We start from the raw sequence: 16,270 nt of genomic DNA, 5'->3' as shown, positions 1-16,270 counted from the left end.
TCAAGAATTTATGCATTCTCTTATAGGGCTCAAAATCTCCTTCACCAAGACCAAACATGCCTATTCGATACTTCATAATGAAGAGTAGCAATTTGAGAAACCTTGAAATTTCTCAACAGAAGGGTATCTGGTCTACAACCCCTAGTAATGAGCGGAAGCTAAATCGAGCCTTTTGGGAAAGCAGCATGGTTTACTTGGTATTTTCTGTTCAAGGATCTGGACATTTCCAGGTGAGCCATCCTGAACCAGTAAAATGGGGCTGTTCTGGCTGCACGTTAGACCACAAAGATTAAAAAAAAAACCCCAAAACCACCCTGGCTTTTTATTGTATCGGGATGTAAGAATGCATTTTGCTTGACTGAGCATGAGGGATGTAGTGTTACCTCTTCAAGGGACTGACTCTAGGGATCCCGTTGTTTTCCTCGTCTTACCAGAACCTTTCTAGATAACCATTTCTCCTTCTGAGGACAAGTTCAGATTTACTATTTCTCAGGTGGATTGAGAGTAACGAGAAGCTTGACTTTTTGGTAAAATGTTTTTTTAAAGAGATAAGGAAGTTAGAATTGGTAATCCAGAAACTGAGTGTGTTTCTTAACTCCTCTTGACTCGATGTCCATCTGAATTTAGAAACTAAGGAATTTATTATTTGATATTATTATAATTTTTGGAAGTAAAAACTATTAGGTTAGATTATATCTGTTTATCATGGAATAAGTGTGGGTTTAGGGCTGTTAATACATTATTTAGAAAGTATCTGTTCATACTGAAATTATGTTAGAAGGCTGGAATCAGTCTTCCCTCTAAAATTTGCAAATACTTCTTTTTATGAAAAACAGTAATTTATGTTTTTGTGAGGTATCTATTATTTTTATATTACATTTTTACCTTAAAATTTAAAAAACCTCAGAGCTTTCTCAGATAAATTGAATTCAGACAATTTTAATATCATCCTCACCTTTCCCCTTGCCCTCATTTTACCCGCAGGGATTTTCTAGGATGTCTTCTGAGATAGGAAGGGAGAAGAGCCAGGACTGGGGCTCAGCTGGACTGGGAGGAGTATTTAAGGTGGAGTGGGTCCGGAAGGAAAGTCTTCCCTTTCAGTTTGCTCACCACTTACTCAATCCCTGGAACGACAACAAGAAAGTCCAGATCAGCAGAGACGGGCAGGTATACAGTGGCATTTAATATTTGTCTTCTGCTTTTCTTTTTGTTTTGCTTTGCTGTTATTCGGTGGTTTGAGGAGGAGACATAAGAGTACAGAATGTGTGTTCCATATGCACACAGGAGATGGTTCCGACGTGTGGAAGAGCTAGTGAACACCTGCTTGCACAGGTGTTTGACAGAGCTCGTGGCTTTTTTTAACATTTTGTAACCTGGGCTTCTCTCTGCCATTACATACATATAAAATCTTTCATAAGTTACTTCACGGAGGCTCCTATTGCCTTACTAATGGGAGATTTGCTAAAAACCGAGTGTAATTCTGAAGTAATTTCACCAAAGTCTAAGGATAACAACAGTATCTGACTTCTTTGTGCTTTAACTAATTATATGACATAATAACAGCCTTTTTATATTTTTGTGGCTTTTTTTATTTCTATTGCATTTACTTGGGCTTTATCATGATAGCTGCTGACATGCATTTTGAACTAGTTAAGGAGATGGGAATTTACCATATATATATGGACCACAGTGCTAGCTGCTGTATATGAAGTAGTTTAATTCAATGCATGTTGAGTTATTAGCCCAGTTTTAGTCAGGAGAAACAGGAGAAATTGTTCTAAGGTCACACAGCTAATAATTTATTTAAACTAGTGTGACTTAGTTTTAAATCACCATACATAAAGTGTTTGGGTTCTCTTTAAATGCACATCATATCACAAGAGGACTATAAATGACATTCTTTTCAGTTGTATCAGAATATTTTAATTTTTATTCTAAAATAAGGATTTTGAAATAAGTCTAATTCCTAAGATAAGAATATCATATACTCTTGATGATTTCCTTAAAACCCCCAAACATCTAATATGCTAGGTTTCATAGTAAACCTTTGAAAGCTGAAGCTGAGTGCCGTTGGCAAATCCCCATTAAAAACGAAATTCGCTATTTCCAGATAGAAGTTCCAGGAGAACTCGGTGGAAATTACCATTTTGTCACACATTGTTGCCATATTTGCAGGCTAACTCTAATCTTGAAGTCTGGAAGTGAATTTCACAGACCTGAACACAGAGAATCCCAGAGCAATACATGCCATGTGATTTTATTATGTCCTCGTAGAAAATGAAATTGAATGGACTTGTCCCACATTTTTATCAGCATAGGTTTTGGTGATTTAAAAATTCAGTCTAGTTCCTTTCGTGTTTATTCTGACTTCTGCTTTATCTAGGAACTAGAGCCTCAGGTTGGCGAACAGTTGCTGCAGCTATGGGAACGCCTTCCCCTGGGAGACAAAACCGCAGCCGACTGACACTCAGGTTATCTGCTCCTTGACTTTGAGTATTGGCAGTATTTGTGATCACTAAGGATATCTTTCAAATTATTTATCTTTTTTTTTTTTTAACTCGTTTAGAGCTCTTAGCTACAGGAGAACACTGTACCTATTTAAAGCCACCGAATGCACTGACTTCTAAAAACTGAGGTGGAGATGTTTGTTAGGAGTGGATGGGCTTTTCTGATTGAGAGTTTCTCTTAAGACCCACCATCTTCATAAAAAAGAGAAAAGGGTAATTTACATTTTTATAGTGATCGTAAAGAATGATTATGTCATGTTTGTTAATTATATGTTTATAAGTGAATAAAATAGTAGTAGTTTCATTGTTTGGCACAACAGCAGTTGTTTGAACCATACTTAATTTTGAAGTTAAACATTTCATTTGTTGAAAACACTGACCTATGACTCTTAATTGACCTATGATTTTTTTGTAATGCAAAGTAAATTGTTTTAAGAAAAAGGCCTGAATGTGTCAGTACACCTGAGCACCATTTTAGAACCGTCAACTCTTAAGGTTTGTTGTTAAAAAATAAGCAAACAACCCAATTCTAAAAATGCCCCTTTTGAAAATAGTGTGTGCTGATTAAGGACTATTCATTCTGCCATTTTAAACCTGAGATACATGAAGAAAAAACGGAGAGATGTTCTTTTTCTTTGATTATGAAGTGCAGTTACATCTGAAGGAAATGGGAGAGTTCCTCACTCCTTGTCTTTGCTCAGATCAGATTAAGTGCTTAGTCTTATTCCTGGTCCTCCTGCCTCTTAACCCAGTGTGCTGCATACCCGTCTCTTCCTCCCGTGTTACAGCCTTCACACCTCTCTCACGTGAGTGCTGTAATTATGTCCTCTTCGTTTTGGCTAGAGAAGCTTGATTTAGACAAGTTAAAAATGGAAACAAATGAAACATGTTAAAAAAAAAAAGTGCCCAATAATTAGTGAGAGCTTGGTTGGTGTATGTCTTTCAAACTAAGGTCCCCAGCACCACAATTCTGAACGCCTTCTATTTGTTTTCTAGTACTTTCCATCCTACTTACATTTTTGGATTTCTTATTTTTTTGCATTTATGGTTTAATAAATGGGTAATTTTTTAAAAACCTGTGTAGTGCCAACTCTCCTCTATTTTTTTTTTTTTTTGTCATCTCAGGATTATTTGATAACTTTACCACCACTGTCTATAATATAGTTTCCCCAGAGGATTTTTGAAGGGAAATAAGGTACAGGGAGAAATGAAAGAAATGTCTTGGTTATTGAGCTCTAAATAGAGCAGCTTTGATAGCACGTCTCATGATATATTTGGGTTATTGCTGCATGAAGAAAAACCGGCCTGAATCTAATTGAAAGACAAGAAGACAACTCCTCTAAGTTTTTTGCTTCTGCATTTGAGAACAAAGAAGTGAAAAGTTAGGGTCACCATAAGATCTTGAAAATCCTCCTTTCTCTTGGAAAGCGTTGTATGTTGGCATAGTAGCTTAGAATGGCAGCTGTGATTTTTTGCCTATTTTTGCCTTTTTGTAGTTACTGGTTTTTGTTTGTTTTATACTTTTAGAGATACACCTGTAAATTGAGCCTGTGTGAATTATGTTCTGCTGTATGTGTATTACAGTCTTTTCCTATTACAGAAACTTGTGTTTTTTCTGATAATGTATATATACTTTGTTGAGGTATATATTTAGCAGTTTACGGTGTTCTAAATTTGGAAGTGAGGACTTTTAAAAAAAATAAAACTTGTTTTAATTTCCTTCTGTTTTCTAATATCTAGCTCTGTATGTAAATGATGGGTTTGTTGATATTTAAAATGAACACAATTTAAATGTAATTAAAATGCTGTTTTTGGAAGAGATGAACTTTAAATACACTCATTAAATGAAATTCTGTTAAAATATCTAGATCTTGTTATTTCTGACCCTCCGTAATAGGGCTAAGGTAAAAATGACCAATAATACCCCTTGAGATGTTAGGGAATTTCAAATACCTTGAAGAATACTAAATTGATAGAGAAGGTGATGATTTCATATCAGAATCTCCTCATTGAAAAAATTTGCCTTATTACCATAAGGGAAGGAAAAAAAACTCAAGACCCATGTTCAATAGGAAATCTTTTAAATGTGTTCCCTGTCAGGACACTGGATCTTGGTAATGTGCCCTTCTATCCATTGTACACCCCAGCCTTATTCTACCAATTACAGCAAAGCTTGCCAGTGAGGGAAGCACAGTCTCAAATGTGTACTTCGAGAAAAGACCAATTTATTTAAGACTTTGTCTTCAGAGACTCCTTCTTCACCATAGAAAGCCTTATTTCCTGCAACAGGGGAAGTCTGGAGGACCAAGTCAAATGAGCTTCACCTCTGCGTCAACACCGGGGCACAAATCCTGCCCCTGAACTTGTCATTGACAGGTGATGACGCCTTCCTGTCTGTGAGCTTCCCACAGCTCACATGCTCACTGTGCTCCAGAACCTTCCGCAGCTCCTCTCCACGCACAGGCCCACCACACAGTGCACTCACATCTGCCCAGAGCCCCTGGGCATGCCTCGGTCTTTGTAGCCAAGGGTGAAATTTCCACTCGGCTGTCTCATAAAATCACAAGTGCTGCATATTGAAAATGGAACAACTGTTCTTTCCTACAGCCTGCTCCACCCAAAACTTCTCTCTTCAGTAGCCCCTGTTTCCATCACTTGTGGTTGCTCAAGGCCAGAAAACTTGTAGTCATCCCTGATGTCTTTCCTTCTCTCAGTCTCTCCTCCAGCAGAGAATCTTCTTGGGTCTACCTTCAAAATAGACCTAAACCCCAACTGTTTCTCCCCACATCTGTCACAACCACTCTGGACTAAGCCATAGTCCTCACCTGGGTTACCAAAATTGCTCCCAATCTGTTTTCCACACAGAAACTGGTGATCCTTTTATTATTTTATTATTTTTAAAGATTTTACTTAAATTTGACAGAGAGAAAGCACAAGCAGGGAAGCAGCAGAGGGAGAGGGAGAAGCAGGCTATGTCCGTGGCAGGGAGCCCGATGCGGGGCTCGATCCCAGGACCCAGAGACCATGACCCGAGCCAAAGGCAGAGGCTTAACCCACTGAGCCACCCAGGTGCCCCTCCTGGTGATCCTTTTAAAAGTTTGCATTACTTGGCTGCTCAGAACCCTGCAGTAGCCCCCCACTTCTCCCAGGAACTGAAGTCCTTACTATGGCACCAACACGACATGATCCAGTCCGCTGTTATATCTCTGGCTGTCTCGCCTCTCCTCTGCTTACTCCACTCTAGCCACACCAGCCTCCCCACTGTTCCTTGAATATCCTAGGCCTGTTCCAGCCCAGAGACGTGAGTGAGCTGTTGACTCTGCCTGGAATGCTCTTCCCAGAATATCCATGTGGCCAACTGGTTGTCACCATGTAGTGTTAACTCTGCTGTCAAGTTTTCTGTAAGGCTTATTTAACTTTTAGAAGTAACATACAGTAAAGCCAACTTTTTTTAGATGTGCAACTCTGAATTTTGACACCAACACAGATTTAGGAACTTCCACCTCCATTAGGAGCCTGTTCCATCACCCTTAAAACGTCCTCGTGCCACTTACCCCTGTGTAGTAACAGCTTCCTCTCACCGCTCATGCCGTCCCACCATAGATCTATTCTCTGACATGCTAGTTTTCTCCTTTTGAGAACGTCAGATAGGTAGAATCCTACAGTATATAACCATGTGGGGCTGCCTTCTGTCACTCAGCATAAGGCCTTTGAGACTGATCCAGGCTGTGTATATCAAAGTCCATTTCCTTTTCCTGCCAAGTAATATTCCATTGTGTCGAATGTGCCACATTTTTTTGGGAGCCATTTACCTGTTGGTTATACACACGTGTGATTGTATTTGGAACAGGTAACCGTTTGTGCACAGGTTTTTGGGCAGGAATATGTTTCTGTTTGTTGAGCAAATAACCAGGACTGGAATCGCCAAATCATATGGTAAGTGTATGTTTTATAAGAAACTGCCGAACTATTATCCAGAGTGGCTCTACCAGTTTGCATCCCTATCAGCAATGCTTCAGAGTTCCAGCTGACAGCACTTAACTATGGTCAGTATCCTCTTTTTTCTCTTTTAAGTTGAAAATGCACATCAATTTTATGAAATTGTTGCTAAATTCCACTGAAGAATAGTATAACTAACTAGTACTACAGAATGTGTGTTCTGCATGTTATTTTGTTGTATTTGGCACAATAACTTCATAAATATAAATACACTGTAATCAGTTTAAACCGAGAGACCTGCTAGAGTTAATCCAGTGTATCTATCTAAGAAGGATATGTTCATAACCTTTCTCCATTCCTTTTTATTAATTTTTTCATCATGATGAGTGTATTCCTTAATCCCCATCACCTGTTTCTCCCTTCTCCCACCACTTCCTTGCTGGTAACCATCAGTTTGTTCTCTGCAGTTTAAGAGTCTGTCTCTTGGTTTGTCTCTCTCTTATTTTCTTTGCTTGTGTGTCTTACTTCTTAAATTCCATATATGAATGAGATCATAAGGTATTTGTCTTTCTCTGGCTGGCTTATTTTGTTGTGTTTTATAGTCTTTAGCTCTCTCCATGTTGTTGCCAATGGCAAGATTTCATTCTTTTTTATGTCAGAATAATGTTACCTTGTATATACATGCCCACCTTATCGTCACCCATTCATCAATTGATGGATAGTTGGGCTGGTTCCATAATTTGGCTGTTTAAACAATACTGCAATAAACATAGGGCTGATGTATCCCTTTGAATTACTGTTGTTGTATTTTTTTGGTTAAATAGCCATTAGTTGCAATGACTAGATCATAAGGTAGCTCTATTTTTAATTTTTTGAGGAAACTCCATCCTGTTTTCCAGAGTGGCTGCACCAGTTTGCATTCCCACCAACGGTGCATGAGGGTTCCTTTTTCTCCACATCCTCGCCAACATCTGTTGTTTCCTGTGTTTTTTATTTTAGCTTTTCTATTGTCAATATCTTTTGTTTTTATCCTTCTTTTAGATGTGCAGTAGGCTCTGATCATGGTTTTAGGTTGTAGCTCTCTAATGTCTCCTAATGTTGCTCATTTGTTCATGGGCTTGTTTTTGTTTTTGTTTTTTTTTTAAAGATTTTATTTATGTATTTGACAGACAGAGATCACAAGCTGGCAGAGAGGCAGGCAGAGAGAGAGGAAGGGAAGCAGGTTCCCCTCTGAGCAGAGAGCCTGATGCAGGGCTCGATCCCAGGACTCTGGGATCACGACCCGAGCCGAAGGCAGAGGCTTTAACCCACTGCGCCACCCGGGCGCCCCTGTTCATGGGCTTGTTATGTCACTCAGTCTGTTCAGGCTGCTCTAACAAAATACTACAGACTTACACAGGCTTACAAACCACAGAAATTTGTTTCTGACAGTTCTGGAGTCTGGAAGTCCAAGATCAGGGTGTTGCCATGGTCAGGTTCTGGGGGTAGCCATCTTCTCAGTTGCGGACTGCTGGCTTCTCGTTGTGTCCTCGCATGGTGGAAGGGGACACAACATTTATCCTCTGGTGAAGTGTCTCTCCAAGCGATCTGACCATTTTAAAATTAAATCCATTGTTCTCTTACTGTTGAGCTTTGAGAGTTCATTATATACATTACCCCCCCTTTATGTGCATGGCTACATTCTAATACCCCCCAAGGATGCCTGAAATCATGGATAGTGCTGAACCCTATATACTGTTTTTTTTTTCTTTCCTCTATATACACACCCATGATAAAGTTTAATTTATAAATTAGGCATAGTAAGAGATGAACAGCAACTAATAAAATAGAACAGTTATGGGGCGTCTGGGTGGCTCAGTGGGTTAAGCCTCTGCCTTCAGCTCAGGTCATGATCTCAGGGTCCTGGGATCGAGCCTGCATCGGGCTCTCTGCTCAGCTGGGAGCCTGCTTCCCTCTCTCTCTGTCTGCCTTTCTGCCTACTTGTGATCTCTGTCTGTCAAATAAATAAAATCTTAAAAAAAAATAGAACAGTTATGACAATATACTGCATTAAAGGTCATGTGAATGTGGTTTATCTCAACATACCTTACTGTACTGTACTCACCCTGTGATCACGTGAGATGATGCGTACACGATGAGATGAAGTGAAGGGAATGTTGTAGGCATTGTGTCATAGCGTTCAGCTACTGCTGACCCAATGATACCTGAGAAGGAGGACCATCCACCTCCTTCTGGATTAAGAGTGACTGTGGGTACTTGAAACCTTGGATAGGGAGGGCTGCTGTATTCGGAGTCCAAGTTTTTTGTCAGTTATGTGATTTGCAAATATTTTTTCTCTTCCTATAGCTTGTCTTTCCATTCTCTTCCCAGTAATTTTTGAATTTTTTTTGGTGGGTTTATTTTTGTTTGTTTGTTTGTTTGTTTTTGTAGTTTTAAATTGACAGGTTGCCAATTTTTTTCTCTTATGGATTGTGATTTTGGTGTCATGTCTAAGAATTCTTTGCTTTATTCCCAGTCAGGAAGGTTTTCTTCTGTTTCTGTAATTTTATATTTTTAGATACATGATTCATTTTGAGTTAATTTTTGTCCAAGTTGTGATAATAAGTTGAGGTTCATTTTTATGCATGTAGATATGCAGTGGGTCTAACACTATTGTTGAAAAGAGTGCCCTTTATTGAACTGTTTCTGTACCTTTGTGAAAAATCAGTTTGCCATGTTTGTTTGACTCTGTTTCTGGACTCTTTATGTTCTATTGAACTCTGTATCTGTCCCTTCACCAACACCATAGTCTTGATTATTGGTGTTTTAGAGCAACTTTTAAATATTGGATAGTGAAGACTTTCACTTAAAAAATTTTTTTTTATTTGCTTAGTCTCTATATCCAATGTGAGACTCAAACTCATGACACCAAGATCAAGAGTCACACACTTTTTTGGGGGAGTCAGCCAGGAGCCCCAAGAAGTTGACTTCTAACTAAAATGAAGTAACATGGACCAGATTTACTTTCTTCCCTGAAACAACATATATATAAATACATGGAACACTTGTTTTCAAAACACTGGTCATCAGGCAGTGAAGGACAGTAATCCCTGAGAGATGAGAAACAAAGATACCTGCCCAAACCTACTGCCTTGTGAGATATCTAGGCCATGACACAGGGAGGGGGAGGGGAGTTGAAGCAGAACTTGACAGCATCCAGAGCTGAGGCAACATAGTTGAGAGTGGGGAAACCAAACAGCTAGAGTTCATAGAACAGAATACCAAAGGGAGAACTGCATACAGAGAGAACCCCAGAGATGCGTAGACAGTATCCCTGGAATATTCAGTAGAGTGCTGAGGCATGCATGCATGTGCAGAAATGGTCGGGAAAAGAACAATTTGAAAGGATTAAAGGGAATAGTACCTGTTCCCACCAGCTAGACTTGTAAAAATCCAAAAGAAGGCAGGAAAGAGGAAAAAAAAAATTGAAATAACAAATAGAAACAACAAAAAAAGAACAAAAATAAAATAAGTAGCAACATGATAGACTCACATCTAACAGAATCAATAATCATATCAAATGTCTAAAAATCCCAACTAAAGGGCAACTGGCTGGCTCAGTCAGTGGAGTGTGCAACTCTTGATCTCCAAATCTCCAGGTCATGGTTTTGAGCCCCACATTGGGGCTTTTTTTCCTTTTTCTTCTTCTTTTCTTTTTTTTTTTTTTAAGATTTTATTTATTTATTTGACAGAGAAAGACATAGAGAACAGAAGCAGGGGGAGTGGGAGAGGAAGAAGTAAGCTTCCCACTGAGCAGGGAGCCCAATGTGGGAGCCCAAGACCCTGGGATCATGACCTGAACCAAAGGCAGATGTTTAATAACTGAGTCACCCAGGCGCCCCAGGTATAGAGATTTCTTAAATAAAAAATTTAAAAATCCCAATTAAAAATCCCAATTATTGTTAGGTAGAATAAAAAAAATCAAGACTCAATTACATGATGCCTATAAGAAAGATACTTAAATATGAAAGCACAAATAAAAGTTAAAAAAAATGGAAGGAGTTACCCTTGCTAGCATTAATGGAAAAAGAAAAAAAAGCTTCTGGCTATATTAATATCAGGCAAAAGAGAATTCAGAGCAAAGAATATAATCAGGGATAAAAACTATCATTTAGTCGTAATAAAAGGGTCAATGCATATAATAATCCTAAACACACAGGTACCTATAAAAAAGCTTCAAAATACTTAAGTAAAAATTGATAGAACTGAAAGGAAAAATATACATAAGTCCACAATTATTGTCAGAGAATTCAATACCCCCTCTCAATAATTGATAGAAAAAATAGGCAGTACATCAGAAACGATACAGTGGGCTGGAAGAATGCTATCAACCAACTTGATCTAATTAACATTTACAGAAGGTATTGCCCAACAACAATGCTGCAGTGAACATGGAATGCATGTATCTTTCTCAAATCCTGATTTCAATTTTTTTGGATATATACCCAGAAGTGGGATTGCTGGATCAATATGGTAATTTTGTTTTTAAAGAATCTCAGTAAATTTGGGGCACCTGGGTGTCTCAGTCAGTTAAGCTTCTGACTCTTGATTTCAGCTCAGGTCACGATCTCAGGGTCATGGGATCCCTGTGTCAGTCTCTGAGGTCAGCGTGGACCCTGCTTGAGATTCTCTCTCTCCCTCTCTGCCCCTTCTCCCAACTTGTGTGTGCTCTTTCTCCAAAATAAATAAAATCTTTAAAAAAACCTCAATACACTTTTTAAAAAAGATTTTATTTATTCATTTGACAGACACAGATCACAAGCAGGCAGAGAGGCAGGCAGAGAGAGAGAGGAAGGGAAGCAGGCTCCTTGCCGAGCAGAGAGCCCGATGCGGGGCTGGATCCCAGGACCCTGAGACTATGACCTGAGCCGAAGGCAGAGGCTTTAACCCACTGAGCCACCCAGGTGCCCCTCAATACACTTTTTTAAAAGGTTTTATTTGGGGCACCTGGGTGGCTCAGTGGGTTAAGCCTCTGCCTTCGGCTCAGGTTATGCCCTCAGGGTCCTGGGAAGGAGCCCCGCATACCACTCTCTGCTTAGTGGAGCCCGCTTCCCCCTCTCTCTCTGCCTGCTTCTCTGCCTACTTGTGATCTCTCTCTGTGTGTCAAATAAATAAATAAATAAATCTCTTTTAGATTTTTATTTATTGATTAGAGAGAGAGCACAAGCAAGGGGAAAGGCAGGGAGAGGTTATTTGCTTACACATATTATTGCAACAAATGTAAGTTAAAATGAAAACAATACCATTTATAATAACATAAAATATATCAAATACCTGGACTAATAGCTGACAGAAGATGTAAAAGGCTTATAGAAATACAAAATACTGCTGAGAGAAATGGTAAAGCAGACCTAAAAAACAAATAGATTAACCTTGTTCATGGATTGGAAGATTCAGTACTGTTAAATTGTAAATTCTCCCCAATCCCAGTCAAAACTTCAGCACCCTTTTTCAGTAGACACTGACAAACTGATTCCAAAATTCATATGGAAATGGAAAGGATCTAGAATAGCCAAAAGACCTCTGAAAAAGTACTGGTTTGGAGGGCTCATACTACCTGATTTCAATACTTACAAAGTCATGGACCACAAAACAACTTGATATTGGCATAAAGATAGACAATTAGATCAGTGGAGCATAATGGAGAGTTCAGAAGTGACTCCATCATCTATGGACAATTGAATTTTTTTAAAAAATTCCATTTATTTATTTGAGAGAGAGACAGTGAGAGAGAGCACGAGAGGGGAGAAGGTCAGAGGGAGAAGCAGACTCCTCGTAGAGCTGGGAGCCCGATGCAGGACTCAATCCCGGGACTCCAGGATCATGACCAGAGCCGAAGGCAATTGCCCAACCAACTGAGCCACCCAGGCGCCTGGACAACTGAATTTTTTTTAAAACAACAACATAAAGGCAATGTGATGGAGGAAGCCTAGTCCTTCCAAGAGATGGTGAAGGAACCATTGGCTCTCCCTACGCAAAATAATGAACTCGGATCTCTGTCTCATGATGTACTAACATTAACTCCTAATACATCATAGGCTTAAATGTAAGAACGACAGCTGTGGAACTTCTAGGAGAAAACAGGAGAAAATCTTACCTGAGCTTATGCAGAGATTTCTCAGATCTGCTATCTCTAAAAGAGTAAAAAGGTAAATTCGGCTTCATCAAAATTTAAAACTTATGTGCTTCAAAAGACACTTAAGAGAATGAAAACACAAGCCATACACTGTAGGAGGCTATTTGAAAGGCATGTAGTCAATAAACCATTCGCATCCAGAATACCTAAAACAATTCTCAAAACTCTACAGTAAGGAAAAAAAAAACTAGTTAAAAAAATTGGGCCATTTGAACAGATATTTCCCCAAAGAAGATAGAAGATAAGTAAGTACATGAAAAAATGCTCAGCACCAATAGTCATTAGGCAAAGGCAAGCTAAAACCCACCACAAGATACCACTGCGTATCTAGTAGAACAGCTGGCGTGAGAAAGACTGCTCGTGCCAAGTGTTGACAAGGATATCCAGCAACTGGACTTCCCACCCACGGAAGGCGGGAATGTAATATGATAGAACCGCTTTAGAAAGTAGCTGGACACTTTCTGAAAAAGTTAAGCATATACTAACCACTTGCCACTCCTCAGTACTGACTTAGTTTTTTCCTGATTTGCATATTTTCTTTCTTTCTCCTTTTAAAAAGATTTTATTTATTTATTTGACAGACAGAGATCACAAGTAGGCAGAGAGGCAGGCAGAGAGAGAGAGAGGAGGAAGCAGGCTCCCCGCTGAGCAGAAAGCCCGACGCAGGGCTGGATCCCAGGACCCTGAGATCATGACCTGAGGCAGAGGCAGTGGCTTAACCCACTGAGCCACCCAAGTGCCCCTGATTTGCATATTTTCATTGTAGTAATCGCATTCCTTGTTTTCATTTCCTGCCTCCTCCTTCACAGACTATACACTTCTTGGGAGTGGAGAAGCTTTCGATTTCATAGACTGGGTTTCTTGAACAATGTCCAGGAGGCATTTAATACACAACTGTTTAAGAAGTTAGAGGAATAAAGAAAATAACAATGAGAAAAAAGCTCATGATTGAATATGAATTTTACTTAGTTTCTTTTTAGTATGGTGTAATATTTTAGTCTATTTGTGTTCATTTATTTTTTTTAAAGATTTTATTTAATATTTATGTTCATTTAAAATTATAAGATAATGTTTCCATGCTATTGCAGATTGACTTCCTGATTCATTCATAGTAATGGATATATGATATTTAATAAATTTCATGTATTATAATAAAATCCATAATTTTATTTTTTTCTATTATAAATAGTATTATTGCACATATTTTCTTATTCTAAATAATCTCATTAGGGCAGATACCCAGGAGTGATATTACTAGATGAAAGGGTATGGGCAATTGTATTACATTATTTGAAAGTATACTTAGTTACTAAGTATAAGTACTAAGAGCATATGCTTAATATGCTTAATTATGCTTAATAGCATAACATGCTATTAAAGTGGGGTGATTTGGGTATAGAAATGGTTGTAGCTATACTTGGGTCAATTTTATTTTATTTTATTTTTTTTTAAGATTTTATTTATTTGTTTGACAGACAGAGATCACAAGTAGGCAGAGAGGCAGGCAGAGAGAGAGGAGGAAGCAGGCTCCCTGCAGAGCAGAGAGCCCGATGTGGGGCTCGATCCCAGGACCCTGGGATCATGACCCAAGCTGAAGGCAGAGGCTTTAACCCACTGAGCCACCCAGGTGCCCCTGCCTGGGTCAATTTTAATAATTTATTTTTATTTGTTATTTAGAAGTTTTTTTAGCTTTATGTATTTTAAATTTTATTTTTTAGAGAGAGAGCACATTGAGGGTGGGTTCTGGGGAAAGGTCAGAGGGGGAGGGAGAAAGAGAAACTCAAGGAAGCTCCATGCTCAGTGTGAGCCTGGTGCAGGGCTCTATCCCATGATTCTGAGATCATGACCTGAGCAGAAATCAAGAGTCAGATGCTTAATCGACTGACTCATTCAGGCACCCCAAAATTTATTTTTAAATGAGGAAAATAATCTTTATATTTTTTCAACTTTTAAATTTTTATTTTTTTTTAAAGTAGGCTCCACGCTGTATGGGGAGCTCCAACTCGGGACCCAAACTCAACTGTGAGTTCAAGACCTGAGCTGAGATCAAGAGTCAGGTGCTTAACCAACTGAGCCACCCAGGTGCCCCAGGAAAATAACCTTTAAAAAAATTGGGCCTGGGGCACCTGAGTGGCTCAGTGGGTTAAGCCGCTGCCTTCGGCTCAGGTCATGATCCCAGGTCCTGGGTTCGAGCCCCGAATCGGGCTTTCTGCTCAGCAGGGAGCCTGCTTCCTCCTCTCTCTCTGCCTGCCTCTCTGCTTACTTGTGATTTCTCTCTGTCAAATAAATAAATAAAATCTTTAAAAAAAAAATTGGGCCTATTATCTTTGGGTTTAAAAAACACACACCCATTTTAACTGCTGGTGGTTCTTTCTCTTCCACGTGGCAATAATTTTTTAAAAACAATTCCATAGTTACAATTTATTTTTTTCTAAGAACATGTTTCATCCACTCTTAATATATCCTGGCTAACTATCAGAAACCCTTATGTGAGTATGTAAATATGTAAAATACTCTGTCTTGTTTCAAAAAGGATTTGAGATTGTATTAAATTCTGGTGTGAAATGTTGGGGAGAATAACAACACAAGAAATGATTTCTTGGAGGACTGTATAAACAGCATAGTGTAGGGTCCTCCGGTGAGGAAGGGCACCGATAATGGGCCAATACTTAGATCATCTTTAGAGATGTGGTTCATGGATTTTTTTTTTTTTTAATTTTGAGGGAGGCGTGCAGAGAGAGAATTTTTTTTAAAGATTTTATTTATTTATTTGACAGAGATCACAAGTAGGCAGAGAGGCAGGCAGAGAGGGCGGGGGAAGCAGCTTCCCTGCTGTGCAGGGAGCCCCATGGGGGGCTCAATCCCAGGACCCTGGGATCATGACCTGAGCTGAAGGCAGAGGCTTTAACCCACTGAGCCACCCAGGCACCCCCAGAGAGAGAATCTTAAGCAGACTCCATGCTCAGCATGGAGCCCAACATGGAGCTCTATTTCACAACCCTGAGATCATGACCTGAGCTGAAATCAAGAGTGGGTCGCTTAACCAACTGAGCCACCCATGTGCCCCATTTTCTGGAAATTTTAATTAGTTTTTGGTCTTCTGCTTTAAGTAAAAGTGCTATTAAGTACACGATTAAATATGTTGGATTGGGGAAGAGTTACTTTGCTGGTCACCCTTATGAACTGGGCATGTGTATCAGTCACAAACTTTGGTGTTACTTAATTGTAGGTAACACATTCTGACTTTAAGTGGTAAAGGGATTTATTGGACAGGTGTGAAACAGTTCCCAGAATTGATGGGATTGAAGAACCAGGTATGGAAATAGGCAGAGGGAGATGGAATGAGAGCCAGAGAAAGTCTGGGTTGGGACCTTGCCCCTGGCTTTGCTGCTGCTGCACCCTGCCAACGCTAGATTCTCCTCTCTTTTTCAGCAGTTTTCCAGCCTCTTCTGTATCTTTGTCACACTCTCTGAAGAATCAGGGTTGGTGGGAGCAAATGACTGGTCAAGTGGGTACCCTTCCTGTTAGACAGTAGGACAGGGAAGGTTCCACGGGCAGAGAAGGGGAGGGGTCCCTGGCTGGCTCAGTTGGTAGAGTGTGTGACCCTTGATCTCCAGGTTCTGAGTTCAAGCCTACTTAAAAAAAAAAA

The 16,270-nt window shown here is 39.4% G+C and overlaps 1 protein-coding gene across 3 annotated transcripts in view; it reads left to right on the top strand.

Moving 5' to 3' along the window:
- Positions 1 to 4,370, top strand: part of YTHDC2 (YTH N6-methyladenosine RNA binding protein C2) — a 76,793-nt gene extending 72,423 nt beyond the window's left edge. For 2 of the 3 annotated variants that reach the window (XM_047729708.1, XM_047729706.1), the window contains exons 27-29: positions 27 to 230; positions 985 to 1,167; positions 2,384 to 4,370. In XM_047729708.1, the coding sequence (XP_047585664.1) occupies positions 27 to 230; positions 985 to 1,167; positions 2,384 to 2,464 (468 nt within the window). In that variant the 3' untranslated portion in view covers positions 2,465 to 4,370. The remainder of the gene's footprint in view (positions 1 to 26; positions 231 to 984; positions 1,168 to 2,383) is intronic. The other variant, XM_047729707.1, reaches the window with a different exon arrangement.
- The last annotated feature ends 11,900 nt before the right edge of the window (positions 4,371 to 16,270 follow it).

Source organism: Lutra lutra, chromosome 5 (genome assembly GCF_902655055.1).
Source record: "Lutra lutra chromosome 5, mLutLut1.2, whole genome shotgun sequence".
Taxonomy (NCBI): domain Eukaryota; kingdom Metazoa; phylum Chordata; class Mammalia; order Carnivora; family Mustelidae; genus Lutra; species Lutra lutra.
The sequence above is the reverse complement of the archived record's forward strand: the minus strand, read 5'-3'. Positions and strand labels throughout refer to the sequence as shown.